Source organism: Macrotis lagotis, chromosome 8 (assembly GCF_037893015.1).
Source record: "Macrotis lagotis isolate mMagLag1 chromosome 8, bilby.v1.9.chrom.fasta, whole genome shotgun sequence".
In the NCBI taxonomy this organism is placed as follows: domain Eukaryota; kingdom Metazoa; phylum Chordata; class Mammalia; order Peramelemorphia; family Peramelidae; genus Macrotis; species Macrotis lagotis.
The window spans coordinates 67,149,633-67,170,937 of record NC_133665.1 but is presented as its reverse complement, the minus strand read 5'-3'; the positions used below and the strand labels follow the sequence as shown (position 1 = coordinate 67,170,937).

The window sequence follows — 21,305 nt, the reverse complement described above, 5'->3', positions numbered from 1 at the left end:
GGTCATTTTCCCCTCTCTTCCCCAAACCAGGAAGAAGGCACAGGAGACCCCTATTTTAAAAAATGGGGCCAAAACAAGTTTTTTTTTTGGAGGGGGTATCTTACCCCTCTTACAATGAAGCATGCATTCCATCTGAAACATAGGTTTGAGTTTTGAAGTTCTAAAAGGGAAGATTTCCCTTCTCCCTCCCCCCTCCCTCTGCAAAGGGTTGGGGCAACAGAGAATGAGAGAGAGCATTTAAAAGAGAGAGAAAGAGAGAAAGTACCACCAAAGGATAATTTCCAGGAGTTCGGGTGTTTTGTTTTTTGTCAAATCTAATTCCTTCCAAGGGACAAGCACACAGCTGGGGAAGAGTATTTGTCTTTTTTTTTTTTTTTAGGTTTTTGCAAGGCAAATGGGGTTAAGTGGCTTGCCCAAGGCCACACAGCTAGGCAATTATTAAGTGTCTGAGACCGGATTTGAACCCAGGTACTCCTGACTTCAAGGCCAGTGCTTTATCCACTGTGCCACCTAGCCGCCCCAGGGAAGAGTATTTGTACCAAATTTCCCCCCATATTTTAATTCTCATCAATTTATAGGTAGGCAAACATGTCAATTGGACATACACTGAACATCCTTCCTTAACAACCCTCATTCACAATAGGGTATGAACCAAACACATCTCAGAATTGCCATTCCTCCAGTCAGTCTGAACAGGGCAGGCACACACCAGGGCCACTGTGAAACACCACATGGGATCAGTTTAGCTGACAATCCAAAAACTCAGTCTTTTTCTAATTTTCCAGAAAAAGGTAAACACAGAAGGAGGGGTAGAGTTCCAATAATTTTCTTACTTTTCTAAAAATCTACAATCTAAAATAATGAGTGTTGCTTCTCACCTATGGAGCTCAATCCAATATCCCAGTCTGGGCAGAGTCTCCTAGCTGTCTTGCCATATTATGTAGCTGCTGGCTACTTGAATTCGGTTCTGCCTATGAGGAATCATTATTCATACTCAGGAAAGCAAGGGTGGAAATAAAAGAAAAATTTACTAAAAAGGTTACATAGGAAGGGCTAGGAATGCATATATGTGTGTGTGTGTGTGTGTGTATGTGTGTGTGTGTGTGTGTGTACATATATATATATAATATATATATATTATATATATATATATATATATATATAGAGAGAGAGAGAGAGAGAGAGAGAGAGAAAAGAATAGCCAAGCATTATTGGTTGGGGCATGGTCAGAGAAGAATGTAAATTCCTTTTCTCTAAACTGGGACCCAGAATTAGGCAGAGGGTAAAGTCTAAAGAGATCAAGGAAACAAATTTTATATTAAATAATGAATCAATGGTACATTAAGAATTTTTTTTGGGGGGGTCTCTCCATCCAGGTAGCTCTTAAAATTACAATTGTTTCTGTTACAATCATAATTCTTTACTTCAAGTCAATTTACATCCCAAGAGACAATTTACATCTCCACCCAAATTCTGTTACATTCACAATTCGCTTCATTTTTCTCCTGAATCATAAAGCCCTTGATGGAAGAGATGTTCTTAATTTTGGTTTCCTAGCTATTGATACAATGATAACCCTGGAGTAGGGCTTGCTGATTCAAATCTACTGTGATCTTTGGTCAAACTAAAAAATAAACTGATTTAGAACTGTAGTGTTGGAAGGGACATTAGGTAAAATCGAATCCATGGGTTATTAACTTGTCTTGAAATAGGGGACCCCTTTCACAGTCCTTGTTAAGATTATGGATCCCCTTCTCAGAATAATGTTTTGAAATATATACACATATGTACACATACCTACATCTATATCCAAAAATAGTAAATATATTATTGTATTTCAAATAAATATATTTTATTTATTATTAAATTATACATATTCAATGTTATAATATATATTCTATATGCTATAATGTATATTAAATAAATTCATATATGAAACTTAATTGAAATGCAATTCTAAAATATTTTTAAACCTACTTCCTAGTACCTTGGTTAACTTCCATGGCTAGAACACTGAATCTGAAACAACCCTGTTCAAACCTAGATTGTTTGATTACTACTTGTGTGACCATAAGCAAGCCTCTTCCCTATTCTGAAACTCAATTTTCTTATCTGTAACATGAGTGAGTAGTACTAGGTGACCTTTTAAATATTAACTTTCTATTATTCAAAGATTCTACTATATCTACAAAGTCATCCCTGAGGATGGAAAATATGAGTGGACCTAACAAATGTAAGAAAAAGTGAATGAGATTGTTTACTCCAACTGTGAAATAAGGAGGAGGTACCTTCCTGCTCTAGTTCTATGATCCTATTATAGTAAGTGAAAAGGCCCTGGGGGAGAATGTTCCTTGTAAAATAGCTAATGACAGAATATAACAAAAGTCTCCATTAAAGGTGGCACCTACTAGTTTATATCTTTTAAAAGTTCAATGAACAATACCCCCAGAAGCCCAAACTTAACATTCTTTGATTTCTGTGGCAATGAAATAATGTTGTTTATGCTTAAATAAATTGGTAAAAATGAATGAAGCAATTATTAGACATTTAATATTCTTCAATTCTCATCTGGTTACCCTCTGCCTCTGTAGGATGGAGTCATGAACTCCAGACCTCAACTCAAGAGATCTCCTCATTTCTCACCTCACTGCATTACCTTGGGATTTCACCTGCTCCCACATATGGTACCAAAGCCCCACCCTTTTCAACTCCTTTTTGTGTTTTGTCTTTTCCCATTAGGGCAAAAATTTTCTTTTTTTTTTTTTTACATTTGTATACCCAGACACATAGTAGATGCTTAAAAATGTTTATTGACTATTGATTGCTATATGCTAAGCACTGTAGATATAAAGAAAAAAAGTAATACAGGCCCTGATGATATTCTAATGAGAGAAATAGTGCTTGTGGAAAGTTTCATAGCAGATGATAATGACTCTTCTCTTATGCCATTTCCACTGATAAAATTATTTCAGCCTCTGACATTGAACTATTTAACATTCTTTAGTGGCAGGAAGCTTTCTGAGATAGGGATCATCAATGGCTGTGGCTTTAGTACCTACAAGAATGAATTTCCAAGCAGCATCTACACTGGATTAGAAGCACTGCCAGATCCAAGGCTCTCTCTATGAGGATTTGGGGAAAGATGATGGTCATTTGTTATGCACTTTCTATATGATAGATAGTGTGCTAAGTGGTGCAAATAACAAAGAAAGTCAAATGAGATCACAGTGTCCTAGGCTGCAAAGAGGTCAAGAAAGATGAGGATTGGGAAACAGCTATTGGATTAAGATTAAGTAATTGGTAACTTTGAAGGGAGCAGTTTAGGATAAATGATGAAATCAAAAACCATATTATAAAGTGTTAAGAAGAAAGTGAGAGGGGCAGCTAGGTGCGCAGCCCTGAGTCAGGAGTACCTGAATTCAAATCTGGTCTCAGACAATTGTAATCCATCATTGGTCTTTTGTTTAAGAGAGCCTTAGTGGTTCTCTACTACCCCCAAGATGAATTATGTGCTTTTCAGTTCATCATTTAAGGTCCTACACAATCTGACCCCATCTTTCAATATTATTACAATATTAATACTCTCCATACACTGACATTCTATATTTGAACCAAACTGGATTACTATTACCACTCTAGCTTCTATTTCTCTGCATTTTCTCTAGTTGACACTTTTTTTCAGGGACTTTGCTTACCGCCTCCACCATGAAAATTTCACCTTAATTGCTAATATTATTTCCCTTCCTCAAATCACCTTATTTTAGGTATCTGCATTCCTGTTATGCTTTTTATCATGTAATAGAATAGAAGTTCCTTGAGGACAAGTACTAATGGGTTTTTCCCTTTATGTCTCCACTGCCTGGCATAGTGTCTTCCACATAGCAGATACATAGAAAATGTTGAAATAAATGGAAAAAGTCCTAGTTAGTTAATGAGATTTCTGATCATTGTTAATTTGTCTGGTTATCAAAACCCTGGAAAGGTATGCTAGGAATGTTTCTTCTCAGTTTTGGAATAGAATGAGTGAAAACAGACAAAGGAGGTGGTCCCACTCATTTAAATATCAGCATCCAAGGATGAAGTTTGTTTAAAGTCTATGTTTGCTTCTTTCTCATTCCATCACCAGGATGTATGCACACTCACCTAATAAGCTCCAAATTTTACTTTTTAGCTTGTATATCTGTGGCATGGCCCCAAATGTTATATTTCCTCAAGGAACCCACAAAATTATAGTCTCTGAGGAAAAATAATTAGAATCATAAAACTCAAAAGTACACATCCTTTCTTCTATTTGGCAAAAAAAAAACAACTACCATACCACTAAGAAAAAAAAGACTTTGCCAGCTCAACCTCTAACCACTAACATTTACTTATTCCACTCTCCAGGCCTAGATGGTTTAGCACCATTGGTAAAAAAAACAGTACCAACCATGCCTGTGCTCAACAGAGTGACTAGACCCAGTGTGTGGCTTATACCAGCTGCCCTGGGGCAATTTCACTCAAATTAGCACTAGAACAACATAGCTAATATCTGATACTTTTGTAGGTAACAGCCAATTCATTCCTTCTTCAAAACTTGAATGCAATCTGGTGAAAATAATTTCTTTATACATGTATCTTAAAACATCATTTTAAATGAAGAGCATATATATATATATATATATATATATATATGTATTCCTCTAGATTCTACAACTCCATAGTGGTTAATTCCTTTGGATATTGTCCATTGTGCAAGTTATAATGTTCCCTATTTCTTGTTTGTCATAAACTTCTTACCCCTTCATAGGTCTGATAGACTATTTCTTACTCTCCTAATTAGCCTGTGGTATCACCTTTTATGTCTAAATCCTTTGGCCACTTCAACCTTATCTTGGTATAAGGTGTGAGATGTTGGTCTATGCCTAGTCCCTGCGATACTATTTTCTAGTTTTCCGAATAATTTTTGTAAATGGTGAGTTCTTATCATAGAAACTAGTTGTTATGTTTATCAAACAGTAGATTACTATAGTTATTTTCTTTTGTCTGTAATCTATTCCCCTGATCCATTTCTCTGTTTCTTAGCCAGTACCAGAAAGTTTTGATGACTGATGTTTTATTTTTAGATGTTGTTCAGTTTGACCACCTTCCTTTGCATTTTTCTTTAATTAATTCCCTCAATATTCTTGACTTTTTGTTGTACTAAATGAACTTTGTTGCTATTTTTTTCTAACTCTGTAAATTAAGTTTTTTGGTAGCTTGATAGGTATCGCACTGAATACATAATTTGATATGGGTAGAATTGTCATTTTTATTATATTAACTTGGCCTAACCATGTGCAACTGACATTTTTCAGTTGTTTAGATCTGACTTTATTTGTGAAAAAAAGTGTTTTGTAATCAAGATCATATAGTTTCTGGTTGAATCTTGACATGTCTATTCCCAAGTATTTTATTTTATCTATAATTACTTAATTTGAATTTCTCTTTCTATCTCTTGCTGTTGGGTTTTATTGGTCATATATAGAAATGCTGATGATTTATGTGGGCTTATTTTTATCCTGTTACTTTGCTAAAGTTGTTAATTATTTCAAGTAATTTTAGTTAATTTTCAAGGATCCTCTAAGTATATCAACATATTATCTGCAAAGAGTGAAAGTTTTATTTCCTCATTGCCTATTCTAATTCAATTTCTTTTTCTTTTATAGTTAAAGATAGCATTTCTAATACAATATTGAATAGTAGTGGCGATAATGGACATCCTTGTTTTACCTGTGATCTTTTTTGGAAATGCTGCTTGTTTATCCCTATTATATATAATGCTTGCTGATAGTTTTGGATAGCTACTACTTATCATATGAAGGGAAATTCCATTTATTCATATGCTCATTAATATTTTAATAGGAATAGGTGCTGTACTTTGTCAAAGGCTTTTTAGCATCTACTGAGATAATCATATGATTTCTATTAATTTTGTTATTGATATGGTCAAATATACTGGTATAAATCCTATCTGATCATGGTGTATAAATTGCTATAATCTCTTTGCTGAAATTTTATTTAAATTTTTTGCAACAATATTTATTAGCAAGATTTGTCTATTATTTTCTTTGTCTGTTTTGGCTCTTCCTGGTTTAGGCATCAGCTCAACTAACAATTTTTTTTTAAATCATTCTGTCCCTTCCATTGACTGGTTCCCCCATGGAGACTATGGTTTACTAATGTTGGCTCTGTTTGAATTGAAGCAAGAGCTTCACTGAAGACTTGGTCAAGGCAGCTACACAGGCTTGAATAATTATATGATTTCTAAGTTCACTTCTAGTACCAAAAATTCATTAGCTTTATCTTCATGTGCTGAAAATAAGGGTACTCAAGAAGGTATTCACAGTTACTGATTGCTCTGATCACACCTTTGGATTGGAAATTTTCCTGTGCACAGTACAGTAGAAATTTCACTTGAGGTGGTAACCCTGTGACTTATTAAAGATATTTATTTGCAGGACTCCTCATCTCCATCCCTTTTTTGTTTTATTTATTTATTTATTTATTTATTGCAAGGCAATTAAGTGGCTTGCCCAAGGTCACACAGCTAGGTAATTATTAAGTGTCTGAGGCCGGATTTGAACTCAGGTACTCCTGACTCCAGGGCCAGTGCTCTATTCACTGCACCACCTAGCTGCCCCTTCATCCCTTTTTTGAAGGAAAAAATTTGCTAAAATAGGAGAGATTTTGTGACTAAATCAGAGAAAATGAAATCTTTCTCTGATATCATGTAGGGTTATCAAAATGGACCTAAGTATTTGAAGGTTAAGCCAATTGAGTTCTGACAGGTTATATCAATATGGAGAGACTTTGTGTCAGAGTCCACTGAGTGACTGTCCAAGTACCAATTGAGCTATATGAAACTCATTAGGTGATGATTTGTTTCAAGCCATGGTGGATCATGAAATCATTTTCTAAGGTATAAAGTTTTGGTCTTTATCAATGGATAGTCCATTATGAGGTGACTTTATTCAAGATAAGCAATTTCTAAAATAAGGTGGGTCTGATTAGATTTTTATCTTATACCTGATGAATATAGACTTAGATTCTGTTTGACAAGCTTGCAGATGAGAAAGAGCTTGAGTAAATTTCTGATAACAGAATCAGGATCTAAAAAGGTCATGAGTGATCAGAACATTGGGAATAGTTATCTTGTTCCCAAGTCTTTTCTTCAGGCTAACTGACCATCTTTATTTCATTCAATCAATCCTCATAAAGCATGATCTAGAGTTCCTTTATCATTCTATTGATATTCTTCTTGACAAATTATTAATGTCCATATCAAAATGTGATATGCAGAACTCAGTATGCAGTACTTTAAAATTGAGCTGACCAGAGTAAAATTCAAAGATCACCTCCTCATTTCTGGGCCATATGTTTTTCTTAGCTTTTTTGCTGTCATATCCTACTCATATTGAGCTTGCAGTTCATTAAAACTCCTAGATAATTTCCCTATGTGTTGTTATCTAACTATACCTCCTCGGTATTGTATTGGTGATATTTATTTTTCCAGCTGAAATAAATAAAGTTAAGAAGTAGTTACACTTGAATCTTGAGCTCATCTTAATTGGTCAAAGGAAAGAATGTACAAATTTATATAAAGAGGGTGTGGTGGATAAAGCACTGGCCCTGGAGTCAGAAGTACCTGAGTTCAAATCCGACCTCAGACACTTAATAATTACCTAGCTGTGTGGCCTTGGGCAAGCCACTTATCTCCATTTGCCTTGCAAAAACCTAAAAAAACCCCATAAATTTACATAAAGAGTTGTATATAGAAATAGTTGTCACTTAGTAGAGGAAATAAACAGAATAATAAATGGAAAAGCAGATTAAGAGAGGGATTATTCAGGGAGCAAAAAAACTCAAAGATGGGGAGGAAAAAAGAAAAGCAAAAGTATGAGAATAAGAAGTAGGGAAATATGCAATTAGCCTTCAGAACCATGAATGGGATGAACTCATTTATAAAATAAAATTGACTGACAGGATGGATTAGAAACCAGAATGTAAATAATATACTGTTTTTTTTTAAAAAAAAAAACAAAAAATAGAGTTAAAAGGAAGGACTGGAACAGAATTTAATGTTTCATCCAAAGCAATAAAGTCCAGGACAGTCATCATGATCTAAGAGAAAACAATATCAGAAATAATCTAACTAAAAGAAATAAACTGAGAAGCTGCAATTTTTCACAAAGTACCACAGAAAGAATTACTATCAACATTAAATATATATATATATATATATATATATATATATATATATATATATATATGTTGTATATATATGTACCAAATGCCACAACATCTAAATTTTTCAAGGAAAATAGAAGTGAGTTTTAGGGAGAAATCAGTAGGAAAACAATAATATTGGAGACTTAATTTACCTGTCTAAAACATAGAAATATCTGAAGACAAAATAACTTGAATAGAATTCTATAAAGTGATATGATAGGTGCTTAGATAGGTGCTATCTCAGCTGTGGATGCATGACATCTTCACAAAAATTGATCATGTTTGGGACAGCTGGGTAGTACAGTAGATAGAGCACTGGCCCTGGAGTCAGGAGGACCTGAGTTCAAATCTAACTTCAGACATTTAATAATTACCTAGCAAGTCACTTAACACTATTGCCTTGAAAAAACAAAAAAAAATATTGATCATGTTTTAGGACATAAAAACTCACAAACAGAAATACTAAATTCATCTTTCCCCTTTCAACCACAATAAACCTTATATTCAATAAATGAACAATGATTAAACATCTATTAAAATGAAATTATTTAATGCTAAAGAATGTGTGGGTCAAAGAATAATTCATAAGAACATTTAAAAATTCATTAAAATAACAGTGATGTGACAATATATCAACAATTTGGAGATGCAACCAAAGCAGTATTTAGGGGAAATTTTATATCTCCAAATGTTTTCATCAATAAAAGAAGAAAAGAACAAAGTGATAAACTAGACATTGAACTAAAATAACTATAAATCCAACAAATAAAAAAGCAATTAAGCATCAATATGGAAACCCTGAAAATCAAAAGAGAGATTAATGAAATGGAAAGTAAACTATTGAATTAATAAAATTATAATCTGTTTAAAAAGCAAATAAAAATAGAATAGATAAACCACCAGCTAATTTTACTAGAAAACAAAAAAATCCATTATCAAAAGTGAAAAGAGTGAATTCATAATAATTGAAGAAGAAATAAAGCAGTTATTAGGTACTAATTTGCCCAATGTTGTGACAATAAAACTGACACTTGAAATGAAAGAATGGTTACCAATATCTAATTTTTTCAGATGAACAGAACAGGAAATATACTACTTAACTTCATTTTTAGAAAATGAAGTTGAGCAAGCCTTAGATGAATTCATAAAGAAAAATTTCCCAGGACTAGATGGATTTACAAGTTAATCCTACCAAACATTTAAAGAACAAATAATAAATACTTTGAAAAAAATACATAAATGAATTCTACCAAATTCCTCTCATGGTAAAATATGGCCTTGATACCAAAAATATGAAGAGTCAAAAGACAGAGAGCAAACTATAAACCAATATCCCTATTGAATATTTATGCCAAAAATGAATAAGGTATTAAAAGAAGGCTATAGCAACCCATCACAAAGATTATATACTAGATCACACTAGATTTGCATTAGAAATGCTAGACTAGTTCAATATTTCAATAAGAAAAACAACAAAAATTATATGGTTATATCATTTGATACAGAAGAAGTGTTAGATATAACACCTGAACAAATTGAAAAGTCAGAAAGCATAGGAATAAAATGAAATTTTCCTTAAAATTGTAAGTTGTATCTATCTAAAAACCCAAAATCAGTATCAATAGTAAAGATGATAGGCTAGAAATCTCACCATTAAAATCATGGGTAAAGCAATAATGTCCATTATCATCATCATCATTATTCAATATTGTGTTACCTAAATAGCATAAAAAGCTATTAAAATTGGAAAATCTTTGAGCCAATGAAACCATTACTAAATCTATACCACAAAAGAAAAAAAGAAAAACAAAAATAATCTTTTGAAGAAAACTTTTTATAACAGATCTTTTATTTAAGTATTACAATAAACAAATAAAGTTAAAGGAATAAGCATAGGTAAAGAGGAAACATAATTATCTTTTACTTAGAGAACTCTAGAAGATCAACTAAAAACCTAATTAAAGCAACATCAACAAAAATGAAGGATATGAGAAAAAACACAAATCATTTATATTTCTGTATTTTTATCAACAAAATACATTAGGAAGACATGGAAAGAGAAATTCCATTTAAAATAACTGCAGTCAAAATAAAATACCTGGGAATATATGCTAAACATACATAGGAACTATATGAATACATTTACAAAATACTCTTTACACAACTATTTATATAACTAGAGAAATATCAATTATTCATGGATAGACTAAGCCCATATAGCAAAAATTACATAATCTAAATTAATTTACTTATTACCAACCTTCTGAAAGATAACTCTATAGATCTAGAAAAAATGTTAATAAAACATCTGGAGGAACAAAAGATCAACTATATAAAGAGAATTAATAAAAAAAGACAAGAAGAAAGGGAGCTTAAGGATACTAAAAGAAAAAATCAAAACAATTTGTTTCTGGGTAAGAAACAGATTGATCAATGAAATTAGCTATATATATGTGTGTGTGTGTATATATATATATATATATATATATATATATATATATATATATATATATATATATATATATATATATACAGTAGCCTAGTGTTTGGCATGCCTCCCAAATTCCAGCTGTCGAGGCAAGAACTTAATATTCAACAAAAACTTTTGAGAACATTGGAATGGAATCTAGCAGAAACCAGGTATAAACATCCTTTTTTTCTATATTCCAAGACTGTCTCCAAATCAGTACATAACTTAAACATAAAGGTTGATATCATGCATAAAATTAGAGGTGTGTAGAAGAAATTGCCTGTCAACTAGAGATGTGGAAGAATTTATGACCAAATAAAAATTAAAGAGGTGCAAAGGAAGCAAAGTGGAAAATTTTGATTACATAAAATTCAAAATTTTTTACACAAATAAAATCAATCAAGCTGAAAGTTAGAAGAGAAGCAAGGAGTTGAAAAAAACTGACAATAACTTTGCAGCAAGTTACTGATAAAGGATTTATTTTTAAGTTATACAGGAACAGATAAAATTTATAAGCAATGATCAGGGGATATAAAACAATGAAAAAATTCAAATTATTAAAAACAACATGAAAAATACTATAAATCACTAATAATTAGAGAAATGTGAATTGAAACAACTCTAACCTCACATACATTAGAATGGTAAAGTAGAAAAAAATGGAAATGACAAATACCAGTGGAGCTGTGGGGAAACAGGTACATTAATGCATTATTGTGGTGACATAAACTGTTTCAACCATTCTGGAAAGCACTTTGCAACTATGCATAAAAAGCTATTAAAATGGGCAAAACCTTTGAGCCAATGAAACCATTACTAAATCTATACCACAAAAGAAAAAAGGAAAAACAAAAATAATCCTTTTAAGAAAACTTTTTATAACAGATCTTTTATTAAAATGGTAAAGAAATGGAAAACTAAGGGAGTGTTCATTAATGTGGAATGGCTAAATTTAAAGGAGAGTCTTCCTTCAAGTTCTGATTGAGTTTACAAGGGTCTTTGGGGTCATGTTTCTAATCTTGTATTGCTCCCTTCATGCTTTGCAGGAAACTCAAGATTATTTCTTTGTTTCAGGATTCTACGGGCAGCTTCAGACTTTTTGTCCTCCTCATTACAATGATCCTCAGAGAAATATGGCCCATGGCAACTCCTGCAATATGGTGCCTTCCTTTGAAGACTGCCTTGTCCCTGCATCCATGGGCCAGGCAGGGTTCGATGTTTTCCACAGAGCATTTTCAGCTCATTCAGGCATTACAGGTCTGTCAGACATTGGTGGCTTAGAAACCATGTGCAAAATATCAGAAGAGGGAATTTCCTTTTATTTTATCATTTATTTTCCCAGTATGTGTATTTTACCAGGGATTCCTCACTTCTTTCTGGTCCACTCCAAATTTACCCTGCATGCTAATGTTGTTTAGGAGTATTGTTGGGGTAGGAGGCCCCCATTACAAGGTGACTCCTCCTTACCACTGACTTCCTCTTCTCTCTTCTAGTATACGATCTACCATCAGGTCCCACTGGGATCTTTGGAGAATCTCTCCGAAATGGACCTGAAGATGCTACATTCCTGCAGATCAGTGCTGTGGATCGCTGCCCCAGCCAGCTCTCTTCTGTCTATACTGAAGGCTAGAACACCACCCAGGCATCTAATGCTCAACCCCAAACCCTCTGCTTTGAATCCCCTCCCCTTTGAACCAGTCAGGACCCCAAATGCCCAGGTTCACAAAGCCCAGGGGCACAGAAGGATCCTTGCAGAAGAGAGCTGGGAGATATGAATCCTCCCCAAGTCTTTTGGAGGTCAACTATCATACCTCTTTCTCCTTTGGTTTGCTGAGTCATGTGCCAACCCAACTATCTTTTCAAAGGGAATTCAAAGACTCAATGAGAAAGTAGATGTTATAAGGAGACTTTTCACATGGAACCACTGAAATCATAAAAGGGGAAAAAAATGGAGGCTTGGTTTGGAGACAATCCTCTTTACATACAAGGACTTCGAGAGACAGTACAAACCTCTTAAGGCAAAGAGCTATTCCAGGTACTTGGCTCTGTGGTGCTTCTGCAGCTAAGCAAAGTCAAACATAAAAGGGAAAAAAAATAAGAGCTTCTGACAGATGTCTAGTGGCACCAACTCCCAAACGCCCTCCAGGGATGCTCCCTGGCCCCTTCTCCAGTAAACCTGGTCAGCTCTCCCATTTTATACCTACAGGCTTCCCCAGTAGATTGCTTTTTGATATTCCTCTAATTATATTACTTTATGCAGTGAATAAAAAGAATCTGCCAAGTACAGTGACTTGAAAGAGAACTTAATTTTATCCTAGCCAATTCTTCTACTTGTAAGAATTAGGGCACCTTTTTGTCACTTAAAAGAAGAAGAAAAAAAAACAAGCCAACCCCCCCCCCCCAACAACTTTACTGTGGCCTGTTTCTGGCAAGACCAAATAAATGAATAAAGCACCCCTACTTGTATTTCCCTATCCTTTACAATTCTGTCCTCACAAATCCAACAGAGCTTGGAAGTACTTTGATCTTTCAGTTTTGTAGTTAGCAGAAAATGAGTGGCTGAATTATATTGGATGTGCTCCTCCAGGACTGAAGATAAAGTCTTAGAGTTGATTTAATTCAGGAAGCTTTGGACCTCACACGCCAAGGAACTTGTGCCAAGAGAAGGGCTACAAATCGATGAATTAAATCCTATTACGATGCTCTGGCCAGGTGAGACATTGCCAGATCTTTGACCAGATAAGACAGAGTCTGGGGGAGGTGAGAGGAAGACATGGCATCTGTATGGAAGGAAACTAATAGGGGACTAAGGTGAACAGTTATTCTGTATATACTATCCTCCCTCCTCTTCTAGCCAGGTTCTGTGCTCTTTGCTCTCCCTTTTTCCCTGTCTCTTATTTCTCATGCTATACAATCCCAGTTTAGGCCCAGTCTAGTTACTGCTAGGTACTAGGAGTACCCAAGTTACCAACTTTGGAGAAAACTGGTAAGAAACCAGTTGAAAGTGTTAATGGAGGAAGATATTAGGGGATGAAAGAGAGATGGGAAGGTACCATTTCTGAAATACTAGCTTGGAAACCCAGAATTTAAATTGTGCCCTATCTTGGTACATGAATTTCAAGACAATGTGGAAAGCTACTTTTTCTGATATCTTTTTAAAAGTAGCAAGTTCTGGGGCATAAGTCTATCAAAATGTTCAAAATATACTAAAAGATATTTTGATACCATTATATTAAATATTAAAGTTATCTTTCTTTTTATTTAAAATATCAGAAGGGAAATAACCTCATTAGCAAAACTATTAATAGGATAATAAAGAAATCTGGTGTTATGCTTAAAATTATGGATAATTTCAAATATCACTGAGTAACTTGTGAGTTTCAAGTAGTAAATCCTTTCCTACAAGATTCTGAAATTCAGTCCCAAAATCAAATCTAATGAAGAGTAGAGAGAACATGTGTGTCAGTCCATACCAGAGATGTTAATACAAAATTATAGGTTCCATTGCAGCAACACTCCCAAAAGGACCTGAACCAGATTAAACTATATTTGGGAAATATTTCACAAACTAAATAAAATGACAATATACTATAATAATGTGAATATTTCATTTTCTAAGTCAACATGTGATCTGCAGGAATCCTTATGCATGGTTTAATGGCCTCTTTCAATTTGAGTTTGATACCACTGGTCTATACTACGGACCCAGATAAAAATAGACTAACTTCTCTGTACACAAATGAGTCCTACTATAAATAAAGATTCAAACATAAGCACTTAATTGGGGAGCAATTATTTTGTTTTACATAAAGTTACACCAGCATAGTTAAAATTTAAAAACAAAAACTGAACTGCTTTGCATATTTTTCCAGAAGCTTCTAAATCAATATCAGCAAGTATTTATTAATCACCTACTAGGTTCCAAGCATTATGTTAGGTGCTAAGAATACAAAGTCAAAAATACAATACCCTGTGCCCTCAAACATATATACTTTCAGGGGAGATAATAAATACAAACACTTTTTTTGTATGGTAAAATCTCTTCAGTCTATCATTCTGATATTTGATCCTTTGTCAAACTCAGGCTAAAAAAAGAAAACTGCTTCAGATGCTTCAGAGATAATCAATTAATTTTGAACTCTGGAGCATTTATGACTTACTCAAAGTACATACAATTTATTCATATAGAGAAAGGAGGAATAGGGTTGCGTTGGGTGAAATAGTTCATACATTGGTGATGTTAACAATTAGTCTCGCTGTCACATCATGTGACTATGATATTAATCCTAACATGGAAAGAAGGTTAGGGTGAAGCAGAAAAATTCAAGTATGACTATCAGTAAAGTGTTTTAGAGGTTGGCATAACATACCCAGTAACAGTCTGCCTTCCTATGAAGACATACTTGGTTTTCTAACCACTAATATTATTTCTAGCCCTTTCTTAGGCACTGTCATCTCATCACTTCATCACTGGCTTCTGTTTGGAGTGAAAGTACAGAGAGGCTCAAAAAAACATTGATTGATTATAAGATTGTCCACACCTCCTGACTTCCATAGCATTTATATAGATACTGAAGAAGGGGTCACGGGCAATGAAATCATGAATTCTTGCTAGGTTAGGGTACTGGACCTGGAGTCAGGATGACATGAGTTCAAATATAGTTTCAGACATTTGCTTTGCCTCTTGTTTCTTCATGTGTAAAATGGAGGCAAAAATAGCAATCTCTCTGCCAGGGTTGTAATAAAAAGAAAATGATATTTTTGCAGCACTTTACAAAACTTTGAAGTGCTTTATAATGCTATTACTACTATTATACTTGTAGAATCTTAGATGACCATCTTTTGTAAAAAGATTTTAGAGCTCCTCTAGTTCAATTTCATTTATAGATGAGCACATTGAAGTCCAGAGATATACAGTAACTTGCCTGAGGTCCCATGACCAATTAGTGGTAAAATCAAGACTTGAACCAAAACCTTCTAACTCCTGAGCCAATTTTCTTTCCATTATATTAGAGATGGAAAGCCTAAACTGTAAAGTCTCATCCTTTCCCTTTTTCTGTTCTTGCTTTATTCTTACAATAGATTATTGGATAAATGGGAAGAGAGAGTGGCTGACATGTAAAAATTTCACCCCATACAACTCTTTATGTCATCTAGTACTAGGGATCCAAGTATTAGATATACATAAGAATCTGCAGGAAGTGTGTATGTGCTTTCATTATTCTTCTGGTACTATTGTAAGCCTACTTCAGGAAATTGTTCCCTATTCATTTTTAGCATATTATATAAGTTTTCTAGAATATTTGAAGAAGGATTGTCTATCCCCAATTTTTTTCCTTTTCTCTTTTTCAAAAGAGGTGCTTGTGAAAACACACACATACACACAGTTCAATGCCAGTTATCTGATGGTATTAAAGCAATAGACCTGAAGACATTTTCTTTGCTACATTATCTTAATTCTCAAAAGGGATTATATCCAAAAGTCTGTAATAATTTAGATTCATATCCAATATTATCTGAAATCCTCACCAGTCCTTTATTTCTCTCCCCTTGCCTTCTTTGCCAAGTATCACAGAGGGAACTCTGTGGTTATAAGGACCTCTCTACTGGAGAACAGTGCTCATCCCATTTGTGGGGTTAGGGATGGCAAATTATGGGAAAAATTAAAAAACGTTTGCTCATAAGGTCAGTTTCTCAAGGATGAAAAGGTTGCCCTCATCTGCCAGATGTCACCATTTTATCTTTATTGCCTTGAAGACTTGGAAATAATGACTTTGTGCATCATTTGGGATTTTTTATCTCACTCTTTCAAATATTATCTTTTTGCAGCATTTTTAATGGCACTTTTGGTTGTTGGTATGGAATCTGTGTGGTTAATTTTTTTTTTCTTTGAACAGTTACAGCACAGAGACACACATTGGAAAATAATAGAATGTGCAAAAAAAGAGAAAAGATTTATTTTGTACAGACAGCAAAGCATCCTGTGTAATGTTGCTTACACAAAGCACTTTGGAAGAAAAGAAGTGGAAATCTGTTTTCCATAACTCATTCAGACTCTTGTACATAGTTATATATGCTCACATATAGATATGAACTGCATATATCATATTGTATATCAGGCTGATTCTACTCTAGTGCCACATCTGGTGCCTATTGTCATAAATCTTTTAAAAAATTAGGTACTTTTTCTATTAATATGTATAGTTTTGTGATTTGTCACAGTTATGTTTCATATAATCATAAGTTATTTTGTCTTGTTCCATGAAGTCCTTTTTTATGTCAAAGGTAAAATGAAGGGTTTATGCACTTGGTACAAAATAAAACTGGAAATATATAACAACCCCAGCATGGTGGAAATTGTCCTTCAGGGTGTCCTTGCAAGCACAACTGGTCTAGCAATTGTTTTGTTTTGAGTTTTCTGTTTGTTTATTATTTTTTTTTGCCATTAGGCTCCATTATATTAGAGCTGGCTCACATAATTACAAGCAGATAAATGGGGGGAGGAAGGGCAGAGTACCTCCAAAGGCAGTTTTTAAATGCTATGTTGCTTTAGGCCAAGGTCGAAGCCTGGATTCAATTATAGATATGAGAGGAAGAAATGACAGTAAAAACGTGTGTCTCTCTGAATCTTTTACATGTTGGGACTGCCTATAAATAAAACATGAAGTTTGGTTTTGTCAGACTTAATTAAAGCTTGTATACATGTTTTATTGGTTATTCTATTAATCTGCTTCCCAAAGTGGTTAAATGTGTGCAGGGCCTTAGGGCTTGTGGGTCTTTCAGACATGATGCTATATACTGATATTATGCTTTGAAAAGGTCCAGAAATCTTGACATCCAAGGTGAAGGGATTTCTGTGTGCTGATGACTGGACCTATGGACCTTTTCACTGAGTTGCACCCTAGGGTACAGCTTAGAAGGACAGAAATGTTCAATTGCTACTGTGTCCTGAATATCTCCATTAGAAGGGGTATGATTTCTACCAGTCTGGAATGTGCCATCTTGCAGAATGGCTGGTTAGCGCTCTCCTAAACTACTGTTCAAGAAAAGATGTCAGAAGCATTTTTAAAATCCACAGAAATATTTTCAAAGCCAATAATACTATATGAACTGAATCCAACATATATAAACACCATTATCATAGAAAATTTTCTTAGAAAATTGCCCATTTTGTAGTTTCTAGGGCCTAATTGTGGGGCATTGGAGAGAATAAAACTAATTGAGATGGCTATCAACTGCAAGAAAAGATTATGGCCATATTTGGTTTAAGAACAGAACTCCTACCTCAACTTACTAAAACTCTCTTAATAGCTTTTTAAGTATTGTTTCAATGCTGAACCATTATCAATATGACTTATCCTTCCACTGAATCGGGTTCAAATCATACACCTATTAGTATTCCCTCAATGACTTTACTGCCCATCATGACCCAAAAAAGTAGGAAAAAAGGAGATCATCAATACATCATCCAGTGACTAATCTTTTATTAATCACTTTTATTAATCATTAATTTATTAATGAGTCTCTCTCCAAGCTTAATTAGGCAAGTCCTTAGTCAATAGACATTCCAAAGTTGGACTGTATTTCAACTCTTTCCAGACCAATAAGACTGGTTCTTTGTTTCTGTTAGCCTTCAATGTTCCTTTCTTCAACGAACTATTATAATAGGCTTTAGAGGAAGATAATTATTAGAAGTAATAATATAAAGGTTCCATTATAACATAAAGTGTTTATGATTTTGACAATGAGAAGACTCCCTCCCCTGAGGTATATTGTATGTAGTCTATGTAGTCTCCAGATCTTCTTTCCTCTCTGCTAAACATTTTGAGTTTCTTCAGTTATTCCTCTTATGGTATGATGATGAATCTAATCAAAAGGCAGCTCAGTGGTGCAATGGTTTCAGTGATTTCTGACTATAGTCAGGAAAACCTTGATTCAAATCCTGCTTCAGATACTTTCAACCTGCAGTACCATTGGCAAGTCACTTAATCTCTTTCAAAATGAGAATAAAAGTCTACCTCCTAAGATTGTGTGCGACTCAAATAAGGTATTTGTAAAGTTCTTAGCACACTGTCTAGACAAAGTAGCTCATTCCCTGCCTTACAGTATTCATTGCCTCATGCTGGGTGAGCTCTAGTTTATTCATATCTCTCTTAAAATATGCCCTTAAGAATTGAACATAATAAAAAAATAAAAATAAGAATTGAACATATCTAAACATGGCCTAACCAATACTGACTGAAGTGAGACAAGTACTTCCCTTGTTTTTGAAATTACATTTTTGGATTCAACTTGGAATAATTTAAAATGGTTAAAAGGACAAGACCTAGAATTAGACCCTATTGAAAGATCACTTTTTTAAAAGGTTTCCTTCTTAAGTTGACCTTAACTCTCTTTGGACTCAATCAGTTTTGAAGTTAACATTTTGCTATCATCCAATCCACATATAAATATATGTGTGCATGTATAATATGAATTATATATACATGGGTATATATTATGTATATACATGCATGCCTATATGCATATATATATACATATTTGTATTTGTGTGTATACATGTATGTATATGTGTATATGTGTGTGTATTGTGTATGTATAAAATTTCCACCAGGATACCAAAAACAGTTCTTAAAAACTTGACAAAATCCTTTTAATACTTTGTCTTCAGCCTACCCTGGTGGTACATGCCTGTGATCCCTGATATCACTGAGGTTAAAACTAGAGGATCTTTTGAGATCAAGAATTCTGAGTTGTAAGGAGTTATGATAATAACACTATTTGGCATTAATAGATTGAGTTCCCAAGAGAGGCCACAATTTGACTAAGGAGGGGAAAACTCTCTCCCATCAGAAATAGAGCAGATCAAAATTCCAATGCCAAGGAAAATGGGCTGAAACCTGTGTTTAATCTCTTCACTTCCATCCTAAATGAGACAAAGAGATCTGATGATTTTTTTTTTAATACTTTGTCTAAAGCATTTTCCTGACTATCAATACATTGCTTTCCTGCAAAGAAGGAAGTGAGTTTTGGCAAAAGTAAATGGCCAGCAGCCCATGCTGACTCAAAGTTATCAACATTTCCCTTTCTAAATGTTCACAAGCATCCATTTAATACTTTGCTCTAAATTCTGCAACTTCAAAATTTTAAGTTTGTATTTTATGAAATCAAAATTTTGCCCATTTTAAAAATAAATGATATCTTCTGTTTTTTATAGCATGCTTACTTTTTAGTATATTTGTCCCAATCAGGGAGCAATTGCTTATTTAAATAATTTTAAAGACTAAAACCCAAAAGTTTATTGAAACTAATCAACATGTGAAAAAAGTATAACATAATATTCAATGTTCCATATCTATAGACCCATTTCTGGGTGGAAAAAGAGGAAGCAGAACATTTTTAGGGCAGTAGTTTGGGAAAGTATGAGTGGCAGTAGTCCAAGAGAGTTAAGAGTCAAGTACAGAAGACAGCATATAGTTGAAGTAGATGTGTAGAAGGTCAAGTTTGAGAATAAATGAAAACAAAGCTAGAGCAGAAATGAAAGCCTAAAGAGCACATTCCTGTTCCTTCTTCTGGTCCAGTATGTATGAAAGAAGGTGATGCTGGTATCAGAGATGGCCAACATATCACTGGAATTCTACATCAACTACAATGGATCACTCAGAGACTAAGCATTTAAACCAATCAGTTCCTTTAATAAAAGTCATATGTGAATATCCTTAGATAAAAGTAATTCCCAATGAGATTAAGAAAGAAGATAAAAGCAAACAAAAGCTACCAACAATGAGGTAAATGCATTGGACAAGGAAGTTCTCAGCTCAAAAAAATTTCCTGTCAAAGACTAAAAGTTGATTTTAGATCCTCACAGCTCAAAGAGCCCACAGTTGAGTTCTACATAAATCCAGATGAGGTAAAGTTGATCAGTTTATCCCAGATCTGCTCCATAATTAACTGGACAATAGGGGGATTAACTGGAGCTGTCCCAGTTCTATTAGTAATTCTAAGCACAAAAAAAAAAATACACAGTATCTTCTTGGGAGGAATCTCTATGAGTTCCAAAAGACAGAAGATATGTAGAAGGAGATGACTGAAGGGAATTTTATTCCCTATGGAATGGATATCTCAAGGGGTACATTGAATTGAGGGGCAGAAACTGTATAGGGATTTCAGAGAATGGATAGAGATTTGATAGAGGGAGCAACGGGAGAAGAGAGATGATTTTCACTTAGGTGGTTAGAAATAACATTTGGATTTGTAGAGAAAAGATGTTAGAGTTTGCTAGAAATAGAATAGGAATATGATGTGTCCTAAAGTGTTTTGTAGATAATATAGGCAAGTATCAGTTCTCTTTTTTATACTAGGGATGAAGGAAGACCTGACCTGGGGCAGCAGTCCTATTGATAGATGAAATCCTATTAACAAGAAGTCTGGAATCTGAGTCTCTGATTCAAGGATCTAGAACCACAGGCTCAGGTCCTAGAGATAGGGTGTCTCAGGTTCAGTGCCTGGGCTAAGTTCAGTAATATATATAAATATAATTACATATACATTACATGAGAAAGAATAGCAAAAAATACCCCCAAGA

The 21,305-nt window shown here is 34.1% G+C and overlaps 1 protein-coding gene across 5 annotated transcripts in view; it reads left to right on the top strand.

Moving 5' to 3' along the window:
* GLIS3 (GLIS family zinc finger 3) overlaps window positions 1-17,060 on the top strand; it is a 595,685-nt gene extending 578,625 nt beyond the window's left edge. For all 5 annotated transcript variants that reach the window (XM_074197451.1, XM_074197450.1, XM_074197455.1 and 2 more), the window contains 2 exons: window positions 11,795-11,977; window positions 12,214-17,060. In XM_074197451.1, the coding sequence (XP_074053552.1) occupies window positions 11,795-11,977; window positions 12,214-12,350 (320 nt within the window). In that variant the 3' untranslated portion in view covers window positions 12,351-17,060. The remainder of the gene's footprint in view (window positions 1-11,794; window positions 11,978-12,213) is intronic.
* Window positions 17,061-21,305: the final 4,245 nt, after the last annotated feature.